Here is a 22,095-nt window from a genome sequence, read left to right on the forward strand (position 1 = left end):
TAATTTCGCAGATGGAAATTTTGGCTGGAGCTGGTCCGTCCCGTCACCCGACGTGTCTTCGGGGAACGAAGAGGAAAGACATCAACCATACTCCCAATTGACCGCGAACAAAGATGCGGCGCTTATCCAGGTTGCGAGGGCAGGCTTCGGCAGGCTTTGCCAGCCAGCCCTCTATGCTCTCCAACGCTCTTCGGGCCCCGGCAGCGGCCATCATTTCAACCGCCAGCGGCAGCCGACACGACCTCGAACCTTCCCCCGTTCGAACACAAACCCGACATCTCTCCAACACCCCAGTCTCTCGCAGCACTAGCACCTCAATCGAACCGCAACCCGCCACTCTTCAAGACCAGCCACCCGTCACGTTAGTCTACCCGCAGGGCATCAGCGTGGCGCCGCCTCCGTCCGAGGTCACAGACCCGAGCTACAAGCCGGCCGACTCGGCCGAGGGGTTGGAGGAGGTGGGCGGGCTGGCCGACTGGTGGGATCAGCCGGGGCACTGGAGCTCTGCGTTCGCGCCGCGGGCGTTTGGCTGCGAAAACGACAACAACAAGGTGACGGACCCGTTTGTGCTCGAGGTGTTTACGCGGCGGGCGGTGGTCGAAGCGCTCGTGCTGGCCAACTACGCGGGCGCTGACGGCAAGCGGGTTGACCGCATCTTTTCGAGCGTCGGCGGCGCCGAGAGGCTGCGCAAGATTGTCGAGGTGGAGTTGGCCGCTTCTGAGGACGAAGGGAAACGCGGGGAAGTGACGCTCAAGAACTCGAAGGATTGGGTTAGGGTGTGGACGGTTCTGCGCTCGGTGGAGGAGATTGATAGGAAGGAACGGCAGAGGGCCGCGACCAAGGCGTGGCTGGAGCAACAGAAGAGGGAGAAATTGGCTAAGGAGGCCGAGGAGAAGGGAGAGGCGGTCGAAGCCACCCCCGAGCCGGCCACCCAGGCTCAGGCCGAGGCCCCGAAGGAGTCTAAGAACCACAGTGTCTCGCCAGATGCGGCGCAAGAGCTGGTCCGGTCTTGGGACAAGGGGTGGCGGAAGGCTGAGTTGAGAGATCCCGTGGTCAAGTACTTCGTAAGTTTGGAGAAGGATATGTGATTGATCTGCTAAGGAGGAATGCTGACACCAGAATCTACAGTTTGCCAAGCGGATCCAGCAACTAACGGGGCACCGCATCCCTGACGGAAAGCTGCACGGCATCAAGACAATCGACGGCCTCTTGAAGCAGCTCGTCGAACCGCCCAAGCCCAAGAAGCTCGCAGAACTGGTTGAGGCAAAGGATATGTTCAAGGACCTCCCCAACGTCAGGGTGTTCCCCAGGAGGGTCACGCCCATTGACAAGGAGAAGATGGTTGGCCGCTGGAAGATTATCGTCCGCGAGCTGGAGAAGCGCGAGTTGCCCGTCATTGGCACGGGCGACTACGGCGAGCCCATCGAGAAGAAGTGGATCGAGGGCAGAGTATGACCGGCCAGCAGGCTTCTGTGGGCTGTCTGGTACGATTGGACGGGGGCTCCCCCTGTGTATTATGTATTGTAGACAGTATTACTGTGTATACGGACTTTTGTTCCCAATGAAGTCGCCATGTCCTCCTTGATTGCTGGCGGACACATGAGACGCCATTCCAGCACGCTCTGGCCGCTTGCATGTCCATTGTTCTCGGGCGTTCCTAGTAGGGTCCCTACAGAGCGCGCTTTCTCGAGATACAGCATCATGCTGTGCACCCTTCTCGAGTTGTGTTCAGGGTTGCTACGGGATGTTTGGGGTTGAAGGTTATCGGGATGCAATTGGAGGCAGCAATCTAGGAAGGTAGCAGTCAGTTCTATTTACTCTCACTAAGTGAGTAACCTAGAGCACTTGACGTCCTGAGCTTGAGGTGTGTAAGCCCTCATCGCATGTGTATGTATGTACTGTACATACATGCCATACATGCCTGCTGTTAGTGCGGCCAAAATTTTTGCTGTGAAATTTGCCCTCTCGACTACCCCTCTTAACAGAGTATGTCAACTCTGTACCTTATGTACTTGTACGGTACAATACTTCGCCGATGACAGGCAGTGCTTGCCCGTCGGGAGTTGCAGAAGGTGCGCGGCAGCCAGCTTGAACTTGGGTTTGGGACGAGATCCTGGACCGTAAGGAGAAAAGACTGTTTGCGCGGGGAGGTCTCTAACGCGGACTGGAAGCTAGCCTAATAAAACTCCGGTTTGTCTACAGCGCCCCGATTTGAGGTCTGCATGATTCCATTTTCATTGCCAACTCTTGTTAATCAGTTTACTCACAGATTGCTGGGCAAATTATTGCAACTAGAACACTGCAACTGGCCCTTCACAACAAAACGGTCACAACCAAACGGGACTTTGAACTGCGGGGAGAGAGGAAGAGTACCCAGATAAAGCTCGGTCTGCCCATGGAAGCCATGAACCGGACAGCGCCCAAAATAGCGGCACTCCTCTCCAGCCGAGGCAGCGCCGCTAATGGGCAAGATGAGACGGCCTGGCGTACTACTCAGCTAGAAGAAGCGCTCACTGACGTTCGGGACGAGAGCGTCGATGGTTTGGCTGAAGTGGTCCAGCAGCTTGCTGATGGGGCAAGGGATCGTCAGTTTGGCCCTTCAAACTTGTCCATGTTGATTAAGCCTTTATGTTGAGTTGAGTTGAGTTTCTAATCCGTTCTAGAGACCTGGAGGCTGCCAATTGGAGATTCAGGACTTTTACGGTTTATCCTGTCTGTTGGCGCTGCTGGGCAACAGGACCCTCGGCACCCCCTGATAAAGCAAACCCTGCGCTTCATCGCCAATGCTTGCGCTGACTGCGGTATGCAATGATGATAGCCCATACTATCAATCTCCCACTAAGTGCTTTGCAGATGAGAACCGGGCAAAAGTGGTTGAGTCCGGCTGTATTCACGGCTTCCTCATCGACTGCCTGAAGCATGATGCAGTCCTGCCCTTTGCCATAGCCGCCATATTGAACGTCTGTGTTGATTATGGTAAGGTAGTTAACGTTCCTTGACTGGGAACTGACGTTAACAAACCTTTATCAGACAAGGCTCAACTACAAGCCTCCGAGGCGGGGCTGAGCAAGATACTCGTCGATATCGTGTCTGGGGAACGGCTGTCATCATGCCAGGCGTCGCTCAGTCACATCATGACCATCTTAGAGTTGCTCTGTAACCAAGGTATGCATGTCTGGCTTAGTCTTGTTGGGATATTGCCTGGCTCACGAGAAGGGCCAGACACTGAACCGAAGCTCGCCAACCCCAACACGCCTGCCCTCCTTCTTGGTCTTGCCACCAGCGACAGATACCATGCCGACTTGAATGCATTCTTGGAAATCTGCACACCTGCGCTCGCCTACCTTACTTTCCAGGACTTTCAGCCGGTGCTCTTGGAGACAGGAAACTTTGAACTGCTGCAATTAGCATTTGATCAACTGTACCGGCGATTCGGTATCACAGAAGTGGACACAGACACCGTCAACCAGCTCAAGCAAGTCGGCAACACGTTTGTCGCCATCTTTGCGGACATCTCGGCGCTGCCTAGCTTCTCCAGTGTTTGCTCTCTCAACAGTAAAGCAACTAGAACCCTCATCGAGTGGCTGAGGCAAGCCCCAGACTTCCCTCAGCTCCAGACGGCAGCGTGTTTGTCACTGGGGAACCTCAGTCGCTCAGACGAGTCGAGCACAGCACTCTTGGAGCACGTCAAAGACTCCCTTTGCTCCATCCTTTACCGAGCTATCCCACCGCTCCCCTCCGCGCCCTCTCCCTCCCCTAACATCGCCCCCCCTCTCCAACTCACCCACGCCTCTCTAAGCTTCCTCAAGAACCTAGCCATTCCCACCGCCAACAAGGACCTGCTCGGTGCCGCCCTCCTCGACCCGTTCAACCCTCTCCTCCCTCGACTCTGGGGATCAACACGCACCCAACCACAGCTCCAGTTCGCCGCCACATCCCTGGCCCGACTCCTCCTCGTCAACTGCCCTTCCAACATCCGCCGCATATGCACGCCTCTCGGAGGAGAGGGCCAAAGCAGCAGCAGCCTTGCCCTGCTGACATCAACCGCCTTCTCAGCCGACGAAGAGCCCATCAAAATGGAAGCCGCCCGCGCCGTCAGCCTAGTCTGCCGCGCGCTGCACTCTTCAGAACCGGCCTCCTCCGAGATCCTCGATCCGTCATGGACGTGGGCATTACCCTCAACAAGCTCCGAATCGACCGCCACGCCCGCTCTCACTTCCTCCCCTTCCCAGTCATCGCCATCAAACCCACAGTCGAAACCGCAAACAAGAGCAGATGCCCGTGCGCGCTTCTATGCCGCCCACTCCGAGATGATCACCACCGCCCTGACCCTGCTGCTGACCCAGACGCGGTTTCCACCGGTGCGGTCCGGGGCCGTCTTTGTGCTGGCGCTCATGAGCCATACTTCGGCAGCCGGCGGTGGCCACGGCGCGCACATGGCGCTGCGGGTCCTGCAGTCCGGCGGAGGAGACAGGGCGTGGCGCGCGCTGGCAGAGATGATCACGGGTTCCGCGGAATTGCCAGACGAGGGGGCAGCAGCGGAGACAGGGAGGGAGCAGAATGACGATGACGGTGTAGCGACGCTGGTGACGGGCGCCGAGGAGCTGTCGCTCATGCCGCCGCAGCAGCAGCAGCAGCAGCAGCCAACGGGGAAACCGGCCGAGATGGACCGGGAGAATGCAATGGTGCTGATTGCCGAACTTTTGCGTAACTTCCCGGACGAGTTGGGCGGGATGAAGACGAGATTAGAGGCGGTGCTGGCCATAGGGGGCAAATTGGTTGCGCAGGCTAGAAACGGGGATCAAGAGCAGAAGACAGCTGCTTAGTGACAGAACGAACCAACTCCTGTCTCGAGCGGCCGCATTTGATCATTGTGAGCATAAAACCTCAATTAGCCCTAACACCATGGAACTCGCTTTTGGTCACCAGTTGTGCGTTTTCCTGTCCATGCATTTGCGAATGCTCTAGCAACTCCCTATGCTGCGTGTAATCGTTCTGAACCCTGCCCTGAATGAAGTCCCGAAACTACACGGCCATAGGAAAAAACCCACGTCCTCGACCAGGGCACCAGGGAAAGCGGAAAGCGAGACCAGACCAGCCAAACAAACACCGCCAGGAATCCCTTCCTACCCGACACCGCCAGAACCAAGACCCCTCGCCTATTTCTTGGCGGTCTCGGCCTCCGCCTTGTCCTTCGCACGCTTCTCCCGGACGCCCACCAGGCGGGCGTCTGACCTCGCCTTCCGGAGCGCCTTGTAGGCACCACCCTCGACGCCCTTGGGCATGTCGCTCTTGGAGATCTCGCTGAAACCGGGGGCAACCGGCTGCTCGACGCCGAACGTGGCACGGATGCTCTGTGTTGTCTCGGCGGTCTGCTGGTCCTTGGGGGTATCGCCCTTCTTGGGCTTGTTGGACTTGCGCGGGAAAACAATCAGGCGCGCCTTGTACTCCTTGAGGCGCTGGACGTTGATGGCGAGGGACTCCTCGGAAAGGTTCTGCCGGCGGGGGTCGACCGCAATGCCGATGGTGGGAGCGAGGAGCTTGGGGATGCCGGCAGCCTAGGTAGTACGCGTCAGAATAACACTGCCCTTTTTCCAAATCGAATCCTCCACTCAATTCCCCTCCCCGACCCGCTGGTTCGTACCTTGAGCTCAGCCAGCGAGAAGCCGCGGCCGAGACGTGTCCGGCGGTTGTACTTGATGGTGCTGCAAAATGCCGTTAGACTTTTCCTCCGCTGAATAGCACATATTCGGTGGTTACTAACGGGCATCGGACAATCGGCCGGAGCTTGTCGACGGGGCGGGGAGCGACGGCGGCAGCCTTCGCACGGCGGGCCAGACGGCGGGTGACCTTCTTGCCGGGCTATTTTTCCATCCACATGTCAGAACCAGGCCCTATCAACTCCCGTGCACTCCCATCGCGAAATGACGAACCTGGTCGAAGTGGCACCGCACACGCCGCTGCCAATCCTTGCGGAAGTCTGCAATTTCGAGTCAGCGCCTGTCTTCTTCGTAGTTGGCGGCCAGTGGCCCCTCGCGTCGCTATCGGGCGTTGCTCACGGTTGTTGGGAATCTGCTGGTTGTGCTTGATCGCCTACATGTGAAGATGCGTCAGTAAAAAGCTGTAGCAATCGAAAAGCAATCGCATCGCGCAATCGCTGCATTGACATGATACTCACCATTGTGCCGGTTGTGGATCAAGCCCCTCTGGTCCCTCTGATTGTCGAGAAGATTCACCGGTCGTGGAAGCAAATACAATTTGGAGGTCGCTCGGGCGCTTGGAGGAGCTCGGAAATTTTGGCAGGGCTTGGAAACCCTATGAAGGCGGTGGGGAATCTGATTCGCTCGCAGGAGCTGATGTGGGGCACGCCCATTTTGGTATGTTAGGAGTTCGGCTCGCTGCCAGCTGGCAAGGAGTTGATGCTCCAGCTTCAAAGAGCCCAACGCAGGTTCTCAAATTGACACCTTCAATGATGCGATTCTCCATGAGACTGTCAACTTCTGAAGCTGGCAGGCGACCGACATTACCCCCTCGCCCTCAGTTGAACAGGGCTTACAAGCTAGGTAAAACAGCAGACAATAGCTAACCCCATTGACTCCTGTCCAATTTCTGAACTTGATTGTGGCGAATGGTAACATCTCTTCTCGGCTGCCATTGTATTAGCGGATGTTGGTCCCGGCGAAACGGTCACTTATCAGCGAATATCTATCTGTGCCTTGACCTTGCCTTCAAATTGGAGATTCGGACCCGACCGAACAGTGTGCCCATTAGGAGGTGATATCGCTGCACTACTTTTGCATCAGCATCATTTATGGGAGCGTGGCTGCCGATGGGCCGTGGTCCTTGCGCAGCTCTCCTGAAGGGGGTTCCAGACCTTTGATGCCCCGTCCTGAGGTGACCAGTGTTTCTATAACCACATCTGCATTCATGGACATTTGGCTCTCCCAATCCGCTTGGGTTCCACACTAAGCAGCGGAATGCCTCTATAACGGAGCATCGAGTACATGTACGCAGTCCTTCTACGTTGTCCGCTACCGTCATGCACAGGCGTGACTCTCGAGGATTGAGCTCGGGAATCCGAAAACTCATAGAGGAATGGAACAGTGGCACAATGACGCGCCACTCCAGTCTAATGTCGAGACCACCCCCTTCTCCTTCGAGCAGTAAGTACGAATCCGTGATATGTTCCATGGGCGGTTTGACCAAGTGCGTGGCGCTTCTCCCAGCTGCTCAAAGACCAAACGAACGGCCCTCTAAATCATAACATCCAATGGCAAGATGGCCGAGCGGTCCAAGGCGCCAGGTTCAGGCCCACCTGAATTCCAAAATTCCTGGTCAGAGAAATCTGGCGCGAGTTCGAATCTCGCTCTTGTCAATCATTTTTTTTTCTTTTTCTTTTCTCACCCTCATCATGACTCCTTTCTCGAAGTGTTCGACGCATTCTATTACCCTGCCGGGAAGTGGGAGCTCACGCATTTGTATCCGACTGGAGAGTATGAGCAGGACAAACTGCTTCATCTCTGCTGCTCTCTCGAGAAGACGCTTACTGATATACCGTATTTATGGGCTTGAGCCTCGAAGTCTGGATAACTATTGACATCAATCAGTGCAATGACCGTAAAGTAATATCTGACGACCTGCTCAGTTCTCTCAATGCTCTATATGACAACTACATAATTGGTCGAGTTTAATGGAGTATGGGAGATGGCGTCCATAACTCATATCTGGCACGAGCTCAAAGGAGACTACCCTCCAAGTTCCTGATGATCGTTTCTTGGATCACAAAGGCGGCAGTGTTTCACCGCACCGCCTCGCTTCACTGGAAAGACTCGCCAAAAGCGTTCAACTACATACTGGTTCACAGCCGCTTCTTGTGCTAGTTCACAAGCCGAACACCAGGCATTCGAAACCCATTGATGAGCCCGCTCTCATGATCCCTCGTCACCCCGCCTCCCAGCACGCGCCCGCCACTCCGTTTAGGCAGTCTGCCCAACATCCTGGCAACCAAATCATAATTCCCAAAGAACCGGTGCACTCTCACATCCTCTCCCTCACCGCCGTCAACCAACCCGTGTCCAAGTGTCACCGCCCACATGCCATCAACCAAGATCGCATGCGCCTCGGCGTCGTCATCCCTTTCCAACAAGACCGAGTACACGCTCCCCGTATACCTCGCCGACCTCTTGGCCACGTCGGCCGGAAACCTCCACGCTCCGTCGATGAAAACCGGATGCCACGGCGTGACCCACAGTCCGGCGTTCACACCCCCTTTTGCTGACGACCCAGCACCAGAGCCACCAACAAGACATATGCCTGCCCTGCGAACCGCCGTCCTGAGCACAGTAACAACCCTCCTCGGGCCCCTGGGCGTCAGGACCGACATGCCCCGCCTGAGCCGGCCAACCCTAACCAACGACCCCTTTTCCTTGCCATTCATGATGCCCCCCGCAAGCGCGACCATGGCACACCCGGCAAAACAGGCGCCATTGGGATCATTATAGTACTTCATTGACAACTGCCTGCCAATACTGCTATGACCAATACCCACGAGGCCGATGACACCACCAGGCCGCCTGTGCCTGCAGGCATCCCGCAACACAAAATCATCATGGGCACCTTGAGCACCGGGCAGAAGGCTGGGCGTGGGCGCGGGAAGCGCGTCAAAGGCCCGGTCCAGGCGGTCGCGGCACGCGATAAACAGCGGGCTGTCGGCGCCGTAGATGCGGGGGCCGGCATCCTTGAAGGAGTTGCACACCTGCCGCGCGTGCGCGCCCGCCAGACTGGGAAGGTAATGACGCCCCCAGCGGGTGTAATAGGTCCCGTTGGTGAGGCCCAGCGCGATCTGGCCGGTCCATTCCTCGGGATTGGGGGTGGCGGTGGTGACGGCGGTAAAGGGAATGGTGGAGCCGCACAGGTCATAAAACAGCGAGCGGCAGCCCTCGTGGCAAGACAGGAACTTTGCGTTGAAGGCTGGGAGGCTGCGGGCGAGGGACTTGAGCTGTACCCTGATCAGGAGGTCGGGTGGTAGGGGATGGAACGTGTCATGCTCGCCGTTTGGTTTCAATGGGAAGAGGGAGGAGAGGAAGGAGATGAGGGCCGAGCGGGAAACGTGGTAGGCTATTTCGGCCGGGTCAAGGGGAGGGTGGGAACCAAGGATGTTTTGGTGGGTGACGGCTGAGTGTATGGTTGGAGTGAAGTGCTGGTATTCAAGGATAGCGGTCACGATGGGTTCGGGCCGAGCACCAGCTTCCAATTTGAGGGAGGCCTTGCCGGTGCCCCCGTAGCGGAGGTAGATGTCCCGAGACTGTCCGTACTGTAAGTTGCCGAGCAGGATGGTAAGCTGGCTGAGGGTCTGCGGCACGTCTCCGCCTAGCTTTACAGGCGCTTGCTTTTCGACACTATCGCCCGTAGTCTCTTCGAGATCCAGGAAGCTTGGGTACGTCAGCCGTAAGGTGGCTTTGTTTGCAAAGGTAGATTGGAGGTTGGCTACGGCGTGAATGAATGCCGTGCCCTGCCGGGTGTCAGAATTAAATATCTTGGCAGTCAAGAATGGTAGTGGTTGCCTGGACGTACAATCATGCCGGCATCAGGAATGAACGAATAGTTACCCCCGCTAACAGCGGCAATCGACTTTAACAAGCCTGATCGCAAGCTGTAGCCGAATCCAAATGTATGGATGGTAGCTGGCAGTGACTCCATGGTCCGGAGCATGGGGATGTATCCTTGATGAGGGCAACTGAGAGTAGCCAATGTTTAGTTAACATCCCGTACAAAAGTGTAGCAGCTGACCACCCACCAAAAGTTTGGCGCACCGTCGGTCAGAACGAGTAGGGCTGGCACCCTCCCATCAGAACCTGCCTCGGCCTCACCAAACAGGCCGAGGCCGTCGCGGATGCCGTGCCACAGATTTGTTGCTGTGAGCGGGCGCATTTCGTCTATCCTCATAAGTGTCATCGCCTTGTTGAAGGTAGTCATTGGTATGAGTGGTTGGAGAACCTATTGATCGGTATCCAAGTCAGTCCCGTTCTAATCTCCCTGCTTCCACATTTTCTGGTGTACAATGACAGTAATCAGGGAAATGGATACCAACCTTGCTGCCGCTGGCAAATGTCACAATTCCCAGGCGGTCCCTCGAATCCAACGTCTCCACAATGGTCCGAGCCGCATGCTTCACAAGATCGAGGACTGACAGGCCAAAGTCCTCCTGTGCTTCGCCCGCCAACTCAGGCACAGGTGCAGAAGCTCCCATGCTGCCCGAAACGTCGATGCATAGAACAATGTCGCAAGGAACATGGCCCAGCTGGTGATCTTTCGGTTCTTTAGGAGGCTGAATCTTGATGAGGAGCCCATCTTCGGATGGGAGCGGGTGTAGCTGAATCAGGGGTGTTAGCAGAGCTTTATTTTGTTTCTTGCTCGAGACATCGCCGCCGTCATCCGAGCCGACATCGCTGGAAAACTTCAAGAGAACCATAGTCGAGTGTGTGCTGAGCAGCTCAGTCTCTGGGAAGAAGGACGAACATACGGTACGTTAGGGCATAAATAGTCCTTCGTGGGCCTCCCTTTCTGGAGGCCCGACTATTCCAGGCATAATATCTTGCTTGTGCATCTCCATCGAAGGAACTTTCGTATGAGGCGCTGTGCACCAACGAGGTAACCGACTTGACCGTTGACCCCAGTTCCATCAAGCATTAGCCCTGCGATCGAGATCGAAGAAGAGAAAAGGAGTATAAGGGAGCCTGTCATCCTCGTATTTGTTGCCATGTTGGGCAGGCTACCGCAAGAGTCAGCCCGTAGGCGTCTGTACGAGGCTGATTTTGAGGTTCGATGCGCTTGCGGTACCCAGTTGTTTCTCGCTCCGACGTCGCTAGTGGGAGCACTGAACGCCAGGCACCCCACAACTCTCCACTTCAGCGGCGGTTCAGTGGGTCCCGAATTCAGCCTTGCAGGCGCCTTGTGAAACCCCTGAAGCGCCCCCACAGGCCGGAAACCCCCGCAGGCAGGTGCATCTGATGTCATGCGGGGCTAGAGCCGGAGAATACCGCGAGCCTTCCCCGGAATATAAGTTATCAAATGCCTAAACCTCATGGATTTATCTCATTGGAGAGGGACAGATGCCTCATCTAATCGGACTGCGATGATAGGCTACGTGCAATCTTCGATCGCCCCCAAGCTAATGCATGTAGGGCAGACCTGAGCCACGAACGGTCGGTTGTTCTCACGATTTTCAGCACATCCCACCTACAGACTAAGCCAAAGGGTTCGTGCATGCAAGCTAAGATGAGCCGGACGGACTGGGATGAGACGACGGCCTCACCTGTCATTCGTTATCCAAAACCTGGCGGCCGAAATGTCTCGTGCACTTGAAGCGAACCATAACTTCGCCACGAAAAGGCAACAAGCTCCCGTTGACCACCTCCAAGTAGCGTAGCTATATCTTACGACACCTCCCCCGCCGTACCCTCTTTATTCGTCCTTCCCACTCAAACCGCCATCGCTGCCATCCAGCGTAACTTCTACCACACCATCAGGCCCTGCAGACCATCCACTTCCGTCACTTGTGGACATCAACGAGCTCATAACACGTCGATCCAGCTGCAAAATGCCTGCCTACCAGCCTCGCTGCTGCCAGTGCGGAGCTATTCTCGTCATCAGCAACTCGTGCTCCCACTGCCGTCACAGCCAATGCACCGAGTGCATGTAAGCTCGGGTGCTTCCTCAACGACTCATCTTCAAAATATATTCTTCACTGGCCGACTTCTGCTTCTCGAATCACCAACTTCAAGTGCTGCCCGGCCATCTCGATGGCATAGAGCGTCCCGTCCGTCCGTAACAAGCCCAACGACATCGCTTCAGTTCCACCATTCGCCGTCGAGGCTGGTCTTGCCATCTCATAACGATCCATCTTGATTTCGTCTTCGGAAACACGAATCTCGACAAAGGGACAAAAGATTGTTACTTGACTGTTTGTCTTGAACTTGGGTTCCATCATCTTGAAGAGAACTGATCCGGCTCTCTTGATCGAGACTGAGCGGTTAGATCTGAGGGTTCAGTGTGGGTCGGGCAAATCTGCGGAAGCTTTGTCTTGAGTATGTACATTTACCAGCACGGCACAATCAGATGCTGCTGTGCTTGTTCGCTTACTGTTTCAACCTGCCCTGAAGAGGGCACTTTGTATCAGAATTGTCGGCGACATTGATGTATGACATGGGCAACCAGAGTATTTGACGGTGGATCTTCAACGGTTGAGCGAATGGTAAGGGTCAAGGGCTCATCGGTTTGTCAATTACTTTGAGTTCCTTGACCGAGTGCAATGAAGAGTTTATTGTTTCAGTCCGAGTTGGGTTTGGATGAAAGTTGGCAGCCGTCTGAATATCCGAGGTATCAACCAGCAACACTAGGTACTGGGGACCAGCAACACTAGGTACTGGGGCTTGCTTTCCTAATCACCTAAGGCGAGAGATACCTCGAGAGGCATGTTCATCGAAAGTAAAGGGTTGCCTCCGCTAAAATCGATACCAATACAACCAAGAGGCCATCGTCGCCTTGCTATAAAGTCACGTCTCTCGTCGTCTGCGTTCCATTCCTAGCTACGCTCATCGAAGAGGACATCCAAGGCACCTCCTACCCCCCTGAAGACTCTGGGTCGTCTTTGGCTGGGCCCTACCGCCCTGATCTTGCAATTCGAGGTTGCAACCTTCTTCGCAGATTTCCTTCATAATCTTTTAAGGTATTGCTGGACCTTAATCTTTCAGGAAGGCAGGAACCGGTTGCAGCAGTCAAAATAAAATCACCCTTTTCTACCTCACCGAGCCAACCATTCTTTCAACAACCACATCCTCGCCGTCAGAGGCTCCTAAAAAATTGCCTTCTTGGTTCCTCTCAAAACTCATCAGCAATCAATACGCCGACGCAAAGCCATGGCTCGAAAACAGAGCGCGAATTCTGGCAACAAGCGTTCGGGTTCCCAGCCTGACATTCAGTTTTTCTGGCACTCGCCCGTTGATGACCCGACGGTACGCATCAACCTGCTCGAGGAAGCGCTGGAAAAAGCTGTTCAACACTCTCCTGAGGTAGCGAATCTCGTTAGAGATTTCGTTAACAACACCGGGGAAACTACTGTCGACGGTGATAAATCTACCACGGGCATCGACGACCTTCGCAAGTGGCTTGATGAAATCGGTGAGTAGCTAACAAATTCTGAGCACCTTCATAATGCCTATCACTGTCTAATACTTCATAGAAACCCTTAAGACTGAGAGACTGGACTTTGAGGTCCATGTCGGCATCCAGGGAGCGACCGGGGCGGGCAAAAGCTCTCTGCTGAGCACACTCCTTGGCCACAGGGACCTCCTGCCTTCTAACAATGCAGAGGCGGCGACAGCGAGCATTTGCCGGGTCTCATATAATCATAGTGATGATCCAGCAAAGGCTTTTCACGCCCAAATTGCCTTCCGCTCTCGTCGAAACCTCAGAAAGGAACTCGATGACTTTTTTGAGAGCGTGAAGGAGCGCGACCGGCCCTTGCATCTTGACAGCACCAACGATGACGATGAGTATGCAGAAGAGGAGCAGCGAGCAAAAGCAATTGAGGAACTTAACGATCACATTAAAGATGTGGCAGACAAGATCAAGGCGGTCTGGGGTCACACAATTGACCAATTAACCAAGATGTCGACGGAGGAGCTCCTGGCTCCAGACGACCCCAGCACGAAGTTGCTGGGCACAACCAAGTCAATATATGCGTCCGACAACGGGACTTTTGCCAAGGAGATAAAACCCTTCCTTGACTCAACGGTCCATGAAGTCAAAGGAAAGTCGGGAGCCATGACACGGGCCATGGCAGTTTGGCCTCTGATTGATCACGTAAACATCTACGTCAAAGCCGACATACTCAAGGGCGGCCTTGTCCTTGTAGATCTTCCCGGTTTGTCCGATATTGTGGAGAGCCGCGCAGCCGTTGCGAGGAAATATTCCCAGAACCTCGCTGTCACCGCCATTGTGACTCCCTGCGTTCGGGCGGCTGACGAAAGGACTGCCGTCAGTCTGATGACGGAAAATCAGGAACTTTCTATGCGGATGGATGGGAAATTTGACGGCCGCAGCTTCTGCGTCGTCCTTTCCAAAGCAGACGACATCGACCCTGTTATTATTGCGAAAAACATGGGATGGGACGAGCGGCTCCAGGCAATCAAACAGCTCGATCATGAATTGAACAAGAGTTCAAAACTCAAGGAGGATTGGAAGAAGCAAGAGAAACAGCTCCAGAAAGCTACGAAACAGGCGAAGGACAAAGCTGAGAGAGGTGAACTACAGAAAAAGCTAAAACACCTCCGCAAGTTGGTGCGAAAGGACAAGAAAACAGCAGGTCGAAAGGAAAAAGCAGTACCACGTTCAGTGCGGCAGCCTATCTCACGACGCCATACAGACTCGCAACAGAATCCTCAAGGAGCGTATTCTTGATCATCTTCAGCAGCGCCATAACTCTTTTCTCACCAAGTCACCGGACGCCCCATCCGATTTCATTGCTGCCAAAATTTTCCCCGTAAGCACCAAGGCCTACTGGAGCTTGTGTGGAGGTGAAGGGGGTGCAAAGCCCGTTGACGGCTTTCCAACCACTCTTTACACTGGCATCCCGGCCCTCGCTAGCTGGCTTCGCAATGCGACAATCCCACACCGGGAGCGCAACGTTCTCTCCCTCCTGCATCGGTACCGTATCCTCCTTGACAATGTTCAAACTTGGTCCGACAAGGAGTGCGAGGCGGTCAAGGTTCAATACAGCCTGGAGGAAATCAAGAATGAGGTCCTCGAGCCTACCTCTCATGAACTTCTTCAGGTACGTCAAGTCTCGAGTCATTTGATTCCTATGTTTCACCCGTCTCAGAATGCTAACTTTCCTCCCTCAGGCTCTCGATAAATACGGTAAAACGCTGAACAAGAAGGTCATCGAGTGCGATCCGCTCAAGCACAAGCGAAAGGCCTTGAATCAATGCATGGAGCACTGTAAAGCCAGAGTCGAAGGCTGGGCACTCAAGAACCCAGGCAATGAGAAATCGATCGTCAAAATGCACAGCTTGACATTTGCCGCTATTCTGAGACGCAAAGGCGGCAAGTTCCTGAGCCGTACTGGCGGCGGCAAGATTGAATACCAATGGATGGAAGATATGCAAGTGTCTCCCGCTATGAATTACTTGTGCAGCTAGGGTGCTAACATATGTTATTGTTCATTCAGGGCTACGGCATTCAAGAGCCAAATTGCTGGTACCTGGATCAAGGAACTTCATGGGAGAATACCAGAGCTAAAGGAGCCTGCTCGAAACCAGATCGACAAGATTTGGGACAAACATATGAAGACATTGACAGCACGCTTGACGGAATTGCTTCCAGAAGCGGAGGCTTATTTTCCTGGAGCGTTCTGGAAGCCTTGTGTCGATCAAGGAGGAGATTATGGACTTGGTTGGAGATGCTCTGACCAACATCTCGCGGGTTTCCGCTGAAGTCCATCCCGCTCTAAGAGAGCGGATGGCCCAGAAATGGGAGCCTGGCTTCAAGGGTGCGCTTAAGGTACCAGGTGAGTATCTCGACAGCATTCATGCACTGCAGAACAACGAAGACATCTATATATGTCGCTAACAGTCATTGCAGGAGGGCGAGGAGCAACCAAGAGGCGCCATGAATTCCTAGTGAAATTCTCAGATAAGGCCAAAGGCAAAATCTACGGCGAGTCAGTTCGCGAAATGGAGGAGGAACTTAAAGCCCAGTTCGAAAAGTTTCCCCCTGCGCTTAAGCTGCATGGAACCGGGGTCTCGACAGACTGCGGACCCAATTCGGCCACCTGGTCAGCAAAGTCTTCAAGGCCACAAACCAGCACTCAGATGGCTCTTATGACGCAGACGCCATCATATCTAACAGGGCCGCCCTTCAAAGCCAGGTTCGGAGAGCTCTGGCAAAATGGATAGCCGCCTGGGTTGCGACGGACCAAGAAATGGATATGGCCCCGAGCACCGATATCCCACTGGAGTACCAGGGCCCTGAAAAGGATTCAAGCTGGTCGGACTCGGACAGTAGCAGTGTTGAGTCTGGGTCGGAGTCTGACAGCGACCCATGATTGATATCGAGTCTGAGGTTGAATTCAAAGTTTGGGATCTTGCGAACTGCGGTTGTCATCTTGATTAGAAACTAGCTACAGACGGATCTAAGGTGGTCACGGTTGAGTGGGGGCACTGGGGGATGGTTGAACATTACTGCGAGACTTTCCATGGACATGATTCTTCCCGGTAACACGACACAGGAGGCATGGGACCTGATCATTACATACACACTTATTGGTCCTGATTTCTCATCTACATGAACACACTACTTGCACAAGTCCCAGTGGCTGCTTTGTCAAGAATGCGTGACTGATGTCGAACCGTGACAGCATCGGACCTTACAGAGTTCTCGTTGTAGAACACAGACGGTGGAACGGTGTGTAGGTATGACTTTGACACTTACTAGTAGTTACAAGTCTCACTGTTATAATTGGTCAACAGGGGGCGGAACGGCATGGACTAGGATAGAGAGCGGGTGTGCATCAACGCATGGGTATAGCCTGGCTCTCAGAGAGACAATGTAGGTCACTTCTGTTTGCTGATACTAGTACTGTTCAAGTGAGTTCCTGGAGGCCTTATCTACAGGTAGGCACATGGCTTGGAGACAGGGTTGATTGTGCATGTTTGAGGGTCCAATGCACATGTAGGCAGGGCGAGGCTCGGAGCTGCTGCGATTGATGGTTGATGAATGGTACCTGATGCTGGTGTGATGTAAGCCAAACGTCCGGAGAGATGTTGACTGCCAGTGACTATTCCTAATCGCCAAGCTCAAAGAGATATAATGCCGGGCGAATAGCCGAGAGGTCGAAAATGGTCGACCTCTTGCTCCCAATCCCATTGTCTTGCGCGTATCTCACATTGGTTTCATTGAAGGCCTCGACGGGGAAAAGCCACATGCCGATAGCCGTCCTAGGCACAGTGTCCAGGGTCCCGGAGTTGGTTGCATCGCCCATGGTGCCGCTGCGCCCCGGACTAATGAAGGGCCCTGGATTGTCGGAAGCCTCTCCAATATGGGGGTATTGTTCGGCCCAAACTTTAGCCTCCCAGCCCAGGTGTCGCAGCAGCGCCGCCCGCGACCACTTACACAACTTCAGAGTCCTGAATAGCACTCGATTTTCAGGTTCCTCATCCTCAAGTTCCCATCGAAGGGTCGGGCTTATGTAGAGATGGAACCCATCGTCGTTTGCGCGCTCCCGGATTCCGAATTGCTCCTCTAGTTTCTTCCAACTCGAGGCGATCAGGTAGGGGTTCTCTGTGAAGTTGACCATGAAGTTGTCCATCTCGACACCCGGTCTCGGGTCCGTCTCAAACCAGTCGAACGCACCTACGGGGATGCCCCGCCTCCTGAGTGGATGGGTCCATGCAAAATGAGGGTGTATAGCTAGGTCCCCTGGAGGGCTAAACGTAAAATCCCTCGTACCCTCTGGTGACCTGAACGGGATGTTGCAGACGACGGAGCGAAGACCACTACGTAGGATGGCGGAAAAGGATGTGACTGCGACGGGGTGAATTAAGTCCAGAGTGAAGGGCTCTATTCTTGGGCGATCTCTGATTTCATAGTTGAAGCACCAATAGTCCTCATGGTCGAAAAGCGAATGCGTAGACGAACCAGGCAGGATGAGATTGGCGAGCCTTGTTGTAGTTCAGACTTAAGTACTCGACAGACTCAAAGACGGAAAGGAAAGGAAAGGAAAGGAGAAAGTCACACACCCTTTGTGCCTAGGGTCGTAAGCTCTGATGTCGCATAGGAAGTCGATGGTTATAGCCCCAGCTCGGGACGTGTATCTATTGCCCCGCAGCACAAACACCTCTTGGACAGAGACGACATCGAACTCGGGGTTCAAATAGAGCAACTGCTTTCCATCGAGGCCGGGAAAGGGCAGATGAATACGGTAGAAATCCAGCGCGGTCTGCCTCGACTCTGCATTGACCCAGAGGAGCGGGTTCAAAGAGGCGGCGAAGCCATTATCGTCAATGAGAATCTTGTAGCGGCGCCCGCTGACAAGGTTGCCCAGAGAGTTACGCTCTCTGTAGTATCGGGATTTGATGAGGTCTGCGAGGCGGCCGGGGTCATCGGGGTACGTGGAGGCGTCGTCGTCGTCGGGCGGATACAGCGAAACCTCAATCATGCGGTGCCGGCGAAGGAAATGCATCCAAATCTTCAAGCGAAGTTCGGCGGGGAGTCGAGGAAACGGGGCCCATACATCGCAGCTGGGTACGAGCCTCGCGGCGCGGCCAAAGTGTACGTCGTTGAAGAGTCTTGTGTCTATTTCGAGACCCTGAAAGTCAGCAAGAACCACCTGCTCCGATGTATCTGTGCTCCCGGTATGACTTGTTGCGTCAGCTTGGTCCATGGCAATGATAGACAGAGTCCAAGACTCTAGGGCAATGCGGTGGTAGGCAGTTGACTGAAGGGGTTAGGCTTGAAGCAGGAAGCAAGACTGAGGGACACGTTTTCACTATGGGATACTCGGTACATCAGAACGTAACAACCGTAAGTTGGTGGATTCCTTTTATAAGATTGTACGCCGTAGGATTCATGTACATACAGCACCTGCATCTCAAGCAATGCCCTGTTGTACTCGCTGAATCCTACGTTCGTAGATAACTAAAAACGGATGGAGCGTTAACTAGTAATACCTAGGTGATTACGGAGTAGATGCGAGGTCATCAAAGAGACTGTGTGACCGCTGTAAAAAGACTGTGTCTTCGCTCCACTGCAATATTCCGCTGGCACCAACAGACCAACTCTGTCCGTTGGAACTCGGCACGAGCTTCAGACATGTTCACTCAAAGGCCAGTATCTAGCCGCAAATTTGCACTGGGAAGACTGCGTGACGCTTGAATTGAACTCAATTATGCAACCTGCTGGCCTTGGGATGAATTGCTACGAAAACGCAGGTTTACCGACATGAAGAATATTGCCGCCTCAGACCGCCCGCCCTCGCCCTCGCTCCCCGCCCCCACCCTTCCTCGCTGTTGCCTATTATACGCGGCACTCTAACCATTTACAACACAATCGCGCCACGACAGTGACTTGCTCGTTTTATATGATTTGTTGAAATGATGTCTACTCCGGCAGGACTCGATGCATCCAAGCGGCCGCTAAATAAGAGACGGGAGAACGGAAGGACTAGCCAACAGGCATCTTGACAGTGACCGCCGGGCGACGAAGGCACGGTAGGATCAACAAACGGATACAACGGATATGCGCTGTGTAACCCTGTTGGTGCGGATGTCCTCTTCGACTCCTGGGTCTTGAGTGTTCAAAATCATGATAAAAAGACTACTTTCCAGGGCGAAGACGAGCTTCTGGTTTTGGTTGATCTCAGCTGTTTCCTGCCCGAGGTGCTCGTACTTCAGCCTATATATAGTATTCAGTCTGTTGTTGTTCAGTTTCCCGCCCCAGCAGCCACTCAGCACAGCATTCTCATCATGGGAATCTACAACAAACTTCCCGATGATCTCCACGAAGTGGATGTCGTTATTGCAGGCGGTAAGTACTACTAATGTACATGATCCCCATCCATCACTGTATATTATGCCAAGGTGATGGACAATGTCTAATTCTCGACTTACTGACTGCCTCCTCTCTTGTATCGTTAAGGCGGCACGACTGCCTGCGTCGTCGCCTCACGGCTGGCGGCTGCATACCCTGACCTGTCCATCCTCATGGTTGAGGGCGGCCAGAACAATGCCGACAACCCACTGATCGCGCATCCTGCCTATTTCCTGGCGCACCTTGCACCCGGCAGCACGACCAATCTCTTCTACAAGACCAACAAGTCTGCCGCCGTGGCAGACCGCGAGCTCATCCTGCCGTCGGGCGGCGTCCTCGGGGGCGGCTCGTCGACGAATTTCATGATGTACAGCCGGGCGCAGAAGTCCGACTTTGATGCTTGGGGCGTTCCGGGATGGTCGGGCAAGGAAATGTTGTCGTATATGAAGAAGGTAGTTCCTTCCCATCGCTGTCCTCCCCACGAGTCTTTCAAACGGGGTAGTGACTAATTGTGAAACAGGCCGAGACCTACCACGGCAAGGACGAGAAGGGGATCCATGGTCATGATGGCCCCATTCACGTCTCCCGCGGCACTTACCATTCCAAGAGGGTCGAAGACGAATTTATCGCTTCGGCGGCTAAGGTAGGCTGGCATGAAGTTAAGGACGTGCAGGACATGGAGACCGTGAACGCCGTTGGACGTGCGTACCGCTACATCTCCCCAGATGGCAAGCGGCAGGACGCGGCGTCATGCTATCTCCACCCACTCTTGAACGACGGCAAGCACCCCAACTTGCATGTTCTGGTTGAGACCCAGGCGAAGCGGATCCTGTTCGAGAGCAATAGGGCCGTCGGCGTTGAGGTCAGGCCCAATCCTGCCTTCGGCGGCGATGCCAGTGCCGTCAAGGCGGTCAGGGCCCGCAGACTCGTGGTTGCGTCGTGCGGCGCCTGCGGCACCCCTGCTCTCCTGGAAAGGTCCGGCGTGGGCGATCCCAAGGTTCTGCAGCGGGCCGGTATCCCCCTCGTGGCGTCAGCTCCCGGCGTGGGGAACGGGTACGAGGACCATCACATGCTTCTGTACCCATACCACAACTCCCTGGAAGCAACTGACACGCTCGACGCCCTCGTGTACGGCCGCATGGGAAGTCCGCAGGACCTAATCTCCCAAGGCCACCCCATGCTGGGCTGGAACGGGCAAGAGGTGCAGGGCAAAGCCCGGCCGACCGACGCCGAAGCCGCCGCGCTCGGGCCCGAGTTCAAGGCGGCCTGGGACCGCGAGTTCAGAGACCACCCGGAGAAGCCCATGGTCATCTTCACCGCGCTCGGCGGGTTCCCTGGCGACCCTAGCCTCGCGCCTGGCGGGCCTGGCAGCCCCGGGCTGGCCGTGTCAACCTTCACCGTCTACCCTTTCTCGCGCGGCCACGTGCACATCACAGGGCCGGGGCTGGAGGACCCCCTCGATTTCGATACCGGCTTCTTTGCCGATGACGGCGGGCTCGATGTCAAGAAGCACATCTGGACGTACAAGAAGCAGCGCGAGATCATGCGCCGCATGCCCTCGTACCGGGGCGAAGTGGCCGCCTGCCACCCGCCCTTTGCGCCAGATTCCAAGGCTGCGCTCACAAAGCTCGATGGCCCGCTCCCGTCTGATGTGCCCGATATCGAGTACACGCCCGAGGACGACGCGGTGCTTGAGAAGTGGCTGCGAGCCAACGTCAGCACCACGTGGCATTCGCTCGGTACCTGCAAGATGGCGCCGCGCGAGAAGAATGGCGTCGTGGATGCCAACCTATGTGTTTACGGCGTTGAGGGGCTCAAGATTGCCGACTTGAGCGTCGTGCCGAAGAACGTGGCAGCGAATACCAACAATACCGCCTTGGCCATTGGTGAAAAAGCCGCTGATATCTTCATTAAGGAGCTCGGTCAGGCCTTGGCCGCCTAGGCTGGCTGGAAGTTATGCTGGTACCAGGAGACATTCCCATAGTAGCGTCAATGGTCGAAATCGTTCCTGTCTGAACATGAATGCAGCTGCATGGATGTACTGTACTGTGAAAGAGTAGACCACGTCCTAGACGCTAAACACCAGCCCGCCAACGCCACGGCGAAGCTTGCCCGAGGTTTTGAATCGCAGGCAAACTTGATCTTGAATGCGGCAATGTACAGGACAATTGTTTTGGTGACCTTGAATCAAATTGATCAGAGCTGATGTGAGAGAGTGACACTTCTTAATTCTTTTGTTGCTGGCCTCGTCCGGGCTCGGTACCCCTAGCGCTCAAGGTACGGTACCCCAGAGTGGGACCCAGTGGGGACGCACACGCTGCCGACTGTCACTGCCGCCAAACATCGGTCCTCCGGGTTTGCATTTCCCCGCCTACTGCCGGAAGCAACCCCATCTCCATATTTTGGCCACGAGAAATCCCGACGGGGGCGGAGGGGTGCTGCCGAGGACGGTCTCCATTGAACATTTCCAATATTTCTTAATTAGTCAACCTCTTCATGTTCTCCTCG

General features: G+C 54.8%; 5 protein-coding genes and 1 non-coding gene across 6 annotated transcripts; 4 read left to right on the forward strand and 2 right to left on the reverse strand.

Moving 5' to 3' along the window:
• The first annotated feature begins 41 nt into the window (after nt 1–41).
• N656DRAFT_846532 (uncharacterized protein) lies at nt 42–5,210 on the forward strand. Its single transcript, XM_064819234.1, has 7 exons — nt 42–1,064; nt 1,129–1,449; nt 2,270–2,585; nt 2,664–2,801; nt 2,854–2,976; nt 3,031–3,165; nt 3,223–5,210. Exons 1-7 carry the CDS (start codon nt 114–116, stop codon nt 4,824–4,826), a joined length of 3,588 nt encoding a protein of 1,195 aa, XP_064668474.1. The 5' UTR covers nt 42–113; the 3' UTR covers nt 4,827–5,210.
• On the reverse strand, nt 5,160–10,471 carry N656DRAFT_799628 (uncharacterized protein; the record flags this gene model as incomplete). The annotated part of the gene is made up of 9 exons (XM_064817892.1): nt 5,160–5,558; nt 5,645–5,705; nt 5,765–5,862; nt 5,934–5,980; nt 6,060–6,093; nt 8,042–9,511; nt 9,574–9,736; nt 9,797–9,996; nt 10,091–10,471. The coding sequence occupies 9 exons, from the start codon at nt 10,469–10,471 to the stop codon at nt 5,160–5,162; spliced, it is 2,853 nt and encodes a 950-aa protein (XP_064668475.1).
• Nucleotides 7,273–7,375, forward strand: N656DRAFT_t101. The gene has a single exon. It is a non-coding gene; the product is annotated as a tRNA-Leu (tRNA).
• A 2,446-nt stretch (nt 10,472–12,917) lies between the features above and the next one.
• N656DRAFT_799629 (uncharacterized protein) lies at nt 12,918–16,105 on the forward strand (the record flags this gene model as incomplete). The annotated part of the gene is made up of 7 exons (XM_064817893.1): nt 12,918–13,179; nt 13,241–14,340; nt 14,426–14,833; nt 14,904–15,167; nt 15,385–15,568; nt 15,643–15,835; nt 15,925–16,105. The coding sequence occupies 7 exons, from the start codon at nt 12,918–12,920 to the stop codon at nt 16,103–16,105; spliced, it is 2,592 nt and encodes an 863-aa protein (XP_064668476.1).
• Nucleotides 16,106–16,657: 552 nt separating this feature from the next.
• N656DRAFT_781217 (uncharacterized protein) lies at nt 16,658–18,925 on the reverse strand. The gene is made up of 2 exons (XM_064815540.1): nt 17,799–18,925; nt 16,658–17,720 (listed from the first exon to the last, which is right to left on the reverse strand). Exons 1-2 carry the CDS (start codon nt 18,440–18,442, stop codon nt 16,844–16,846), a joined length of 1,521 nt encoding a protein of 506 aa, XP_064668477.1. The 5' UTR covers nt 18,443–18,925; the 3' UTR covers nt 16,658–16,843.
• A 598-nt stretch (nt 18,926–19,523) lies between these two features.
• N656DRAFT_713023 (GMC oxidoreductase) lies at nt 19,524–21,529 on the forward strand (the record flags this gene model as incomplete). The annotated part of the gene is made up of 3 exons (XM_064811868.1): nt 19,524–19,584; nt 19,696–20,039; nt 20,108–21,529. The coding sequence occupies 3 exons, from the start codon at nt 19,524–19,526 to the stop codon at nt 21,527–21,529; spliced, it is 1,827 nt and encodes a 608-aa protein (XP_064668478.1).
• Nucleotides 21,530–22,095: the final 566 nt, after the last annotated feature.

The sequence above is a fragment of the Canariomyces notabilis genome (assembly GCF_033297395.1).
Source record: "Canariomyces notabilis strain CBS 508.74 unplaced genomic scaffold N656scaffold_17, whole genome shotgun sequence".
Lineage (NCBI taxonomy): Eukaryota > Fungi > Ascomycota > Sordariomycetes > Sordariales > Chaetomiaceae > Canariomyces > Canariomyces notabilis.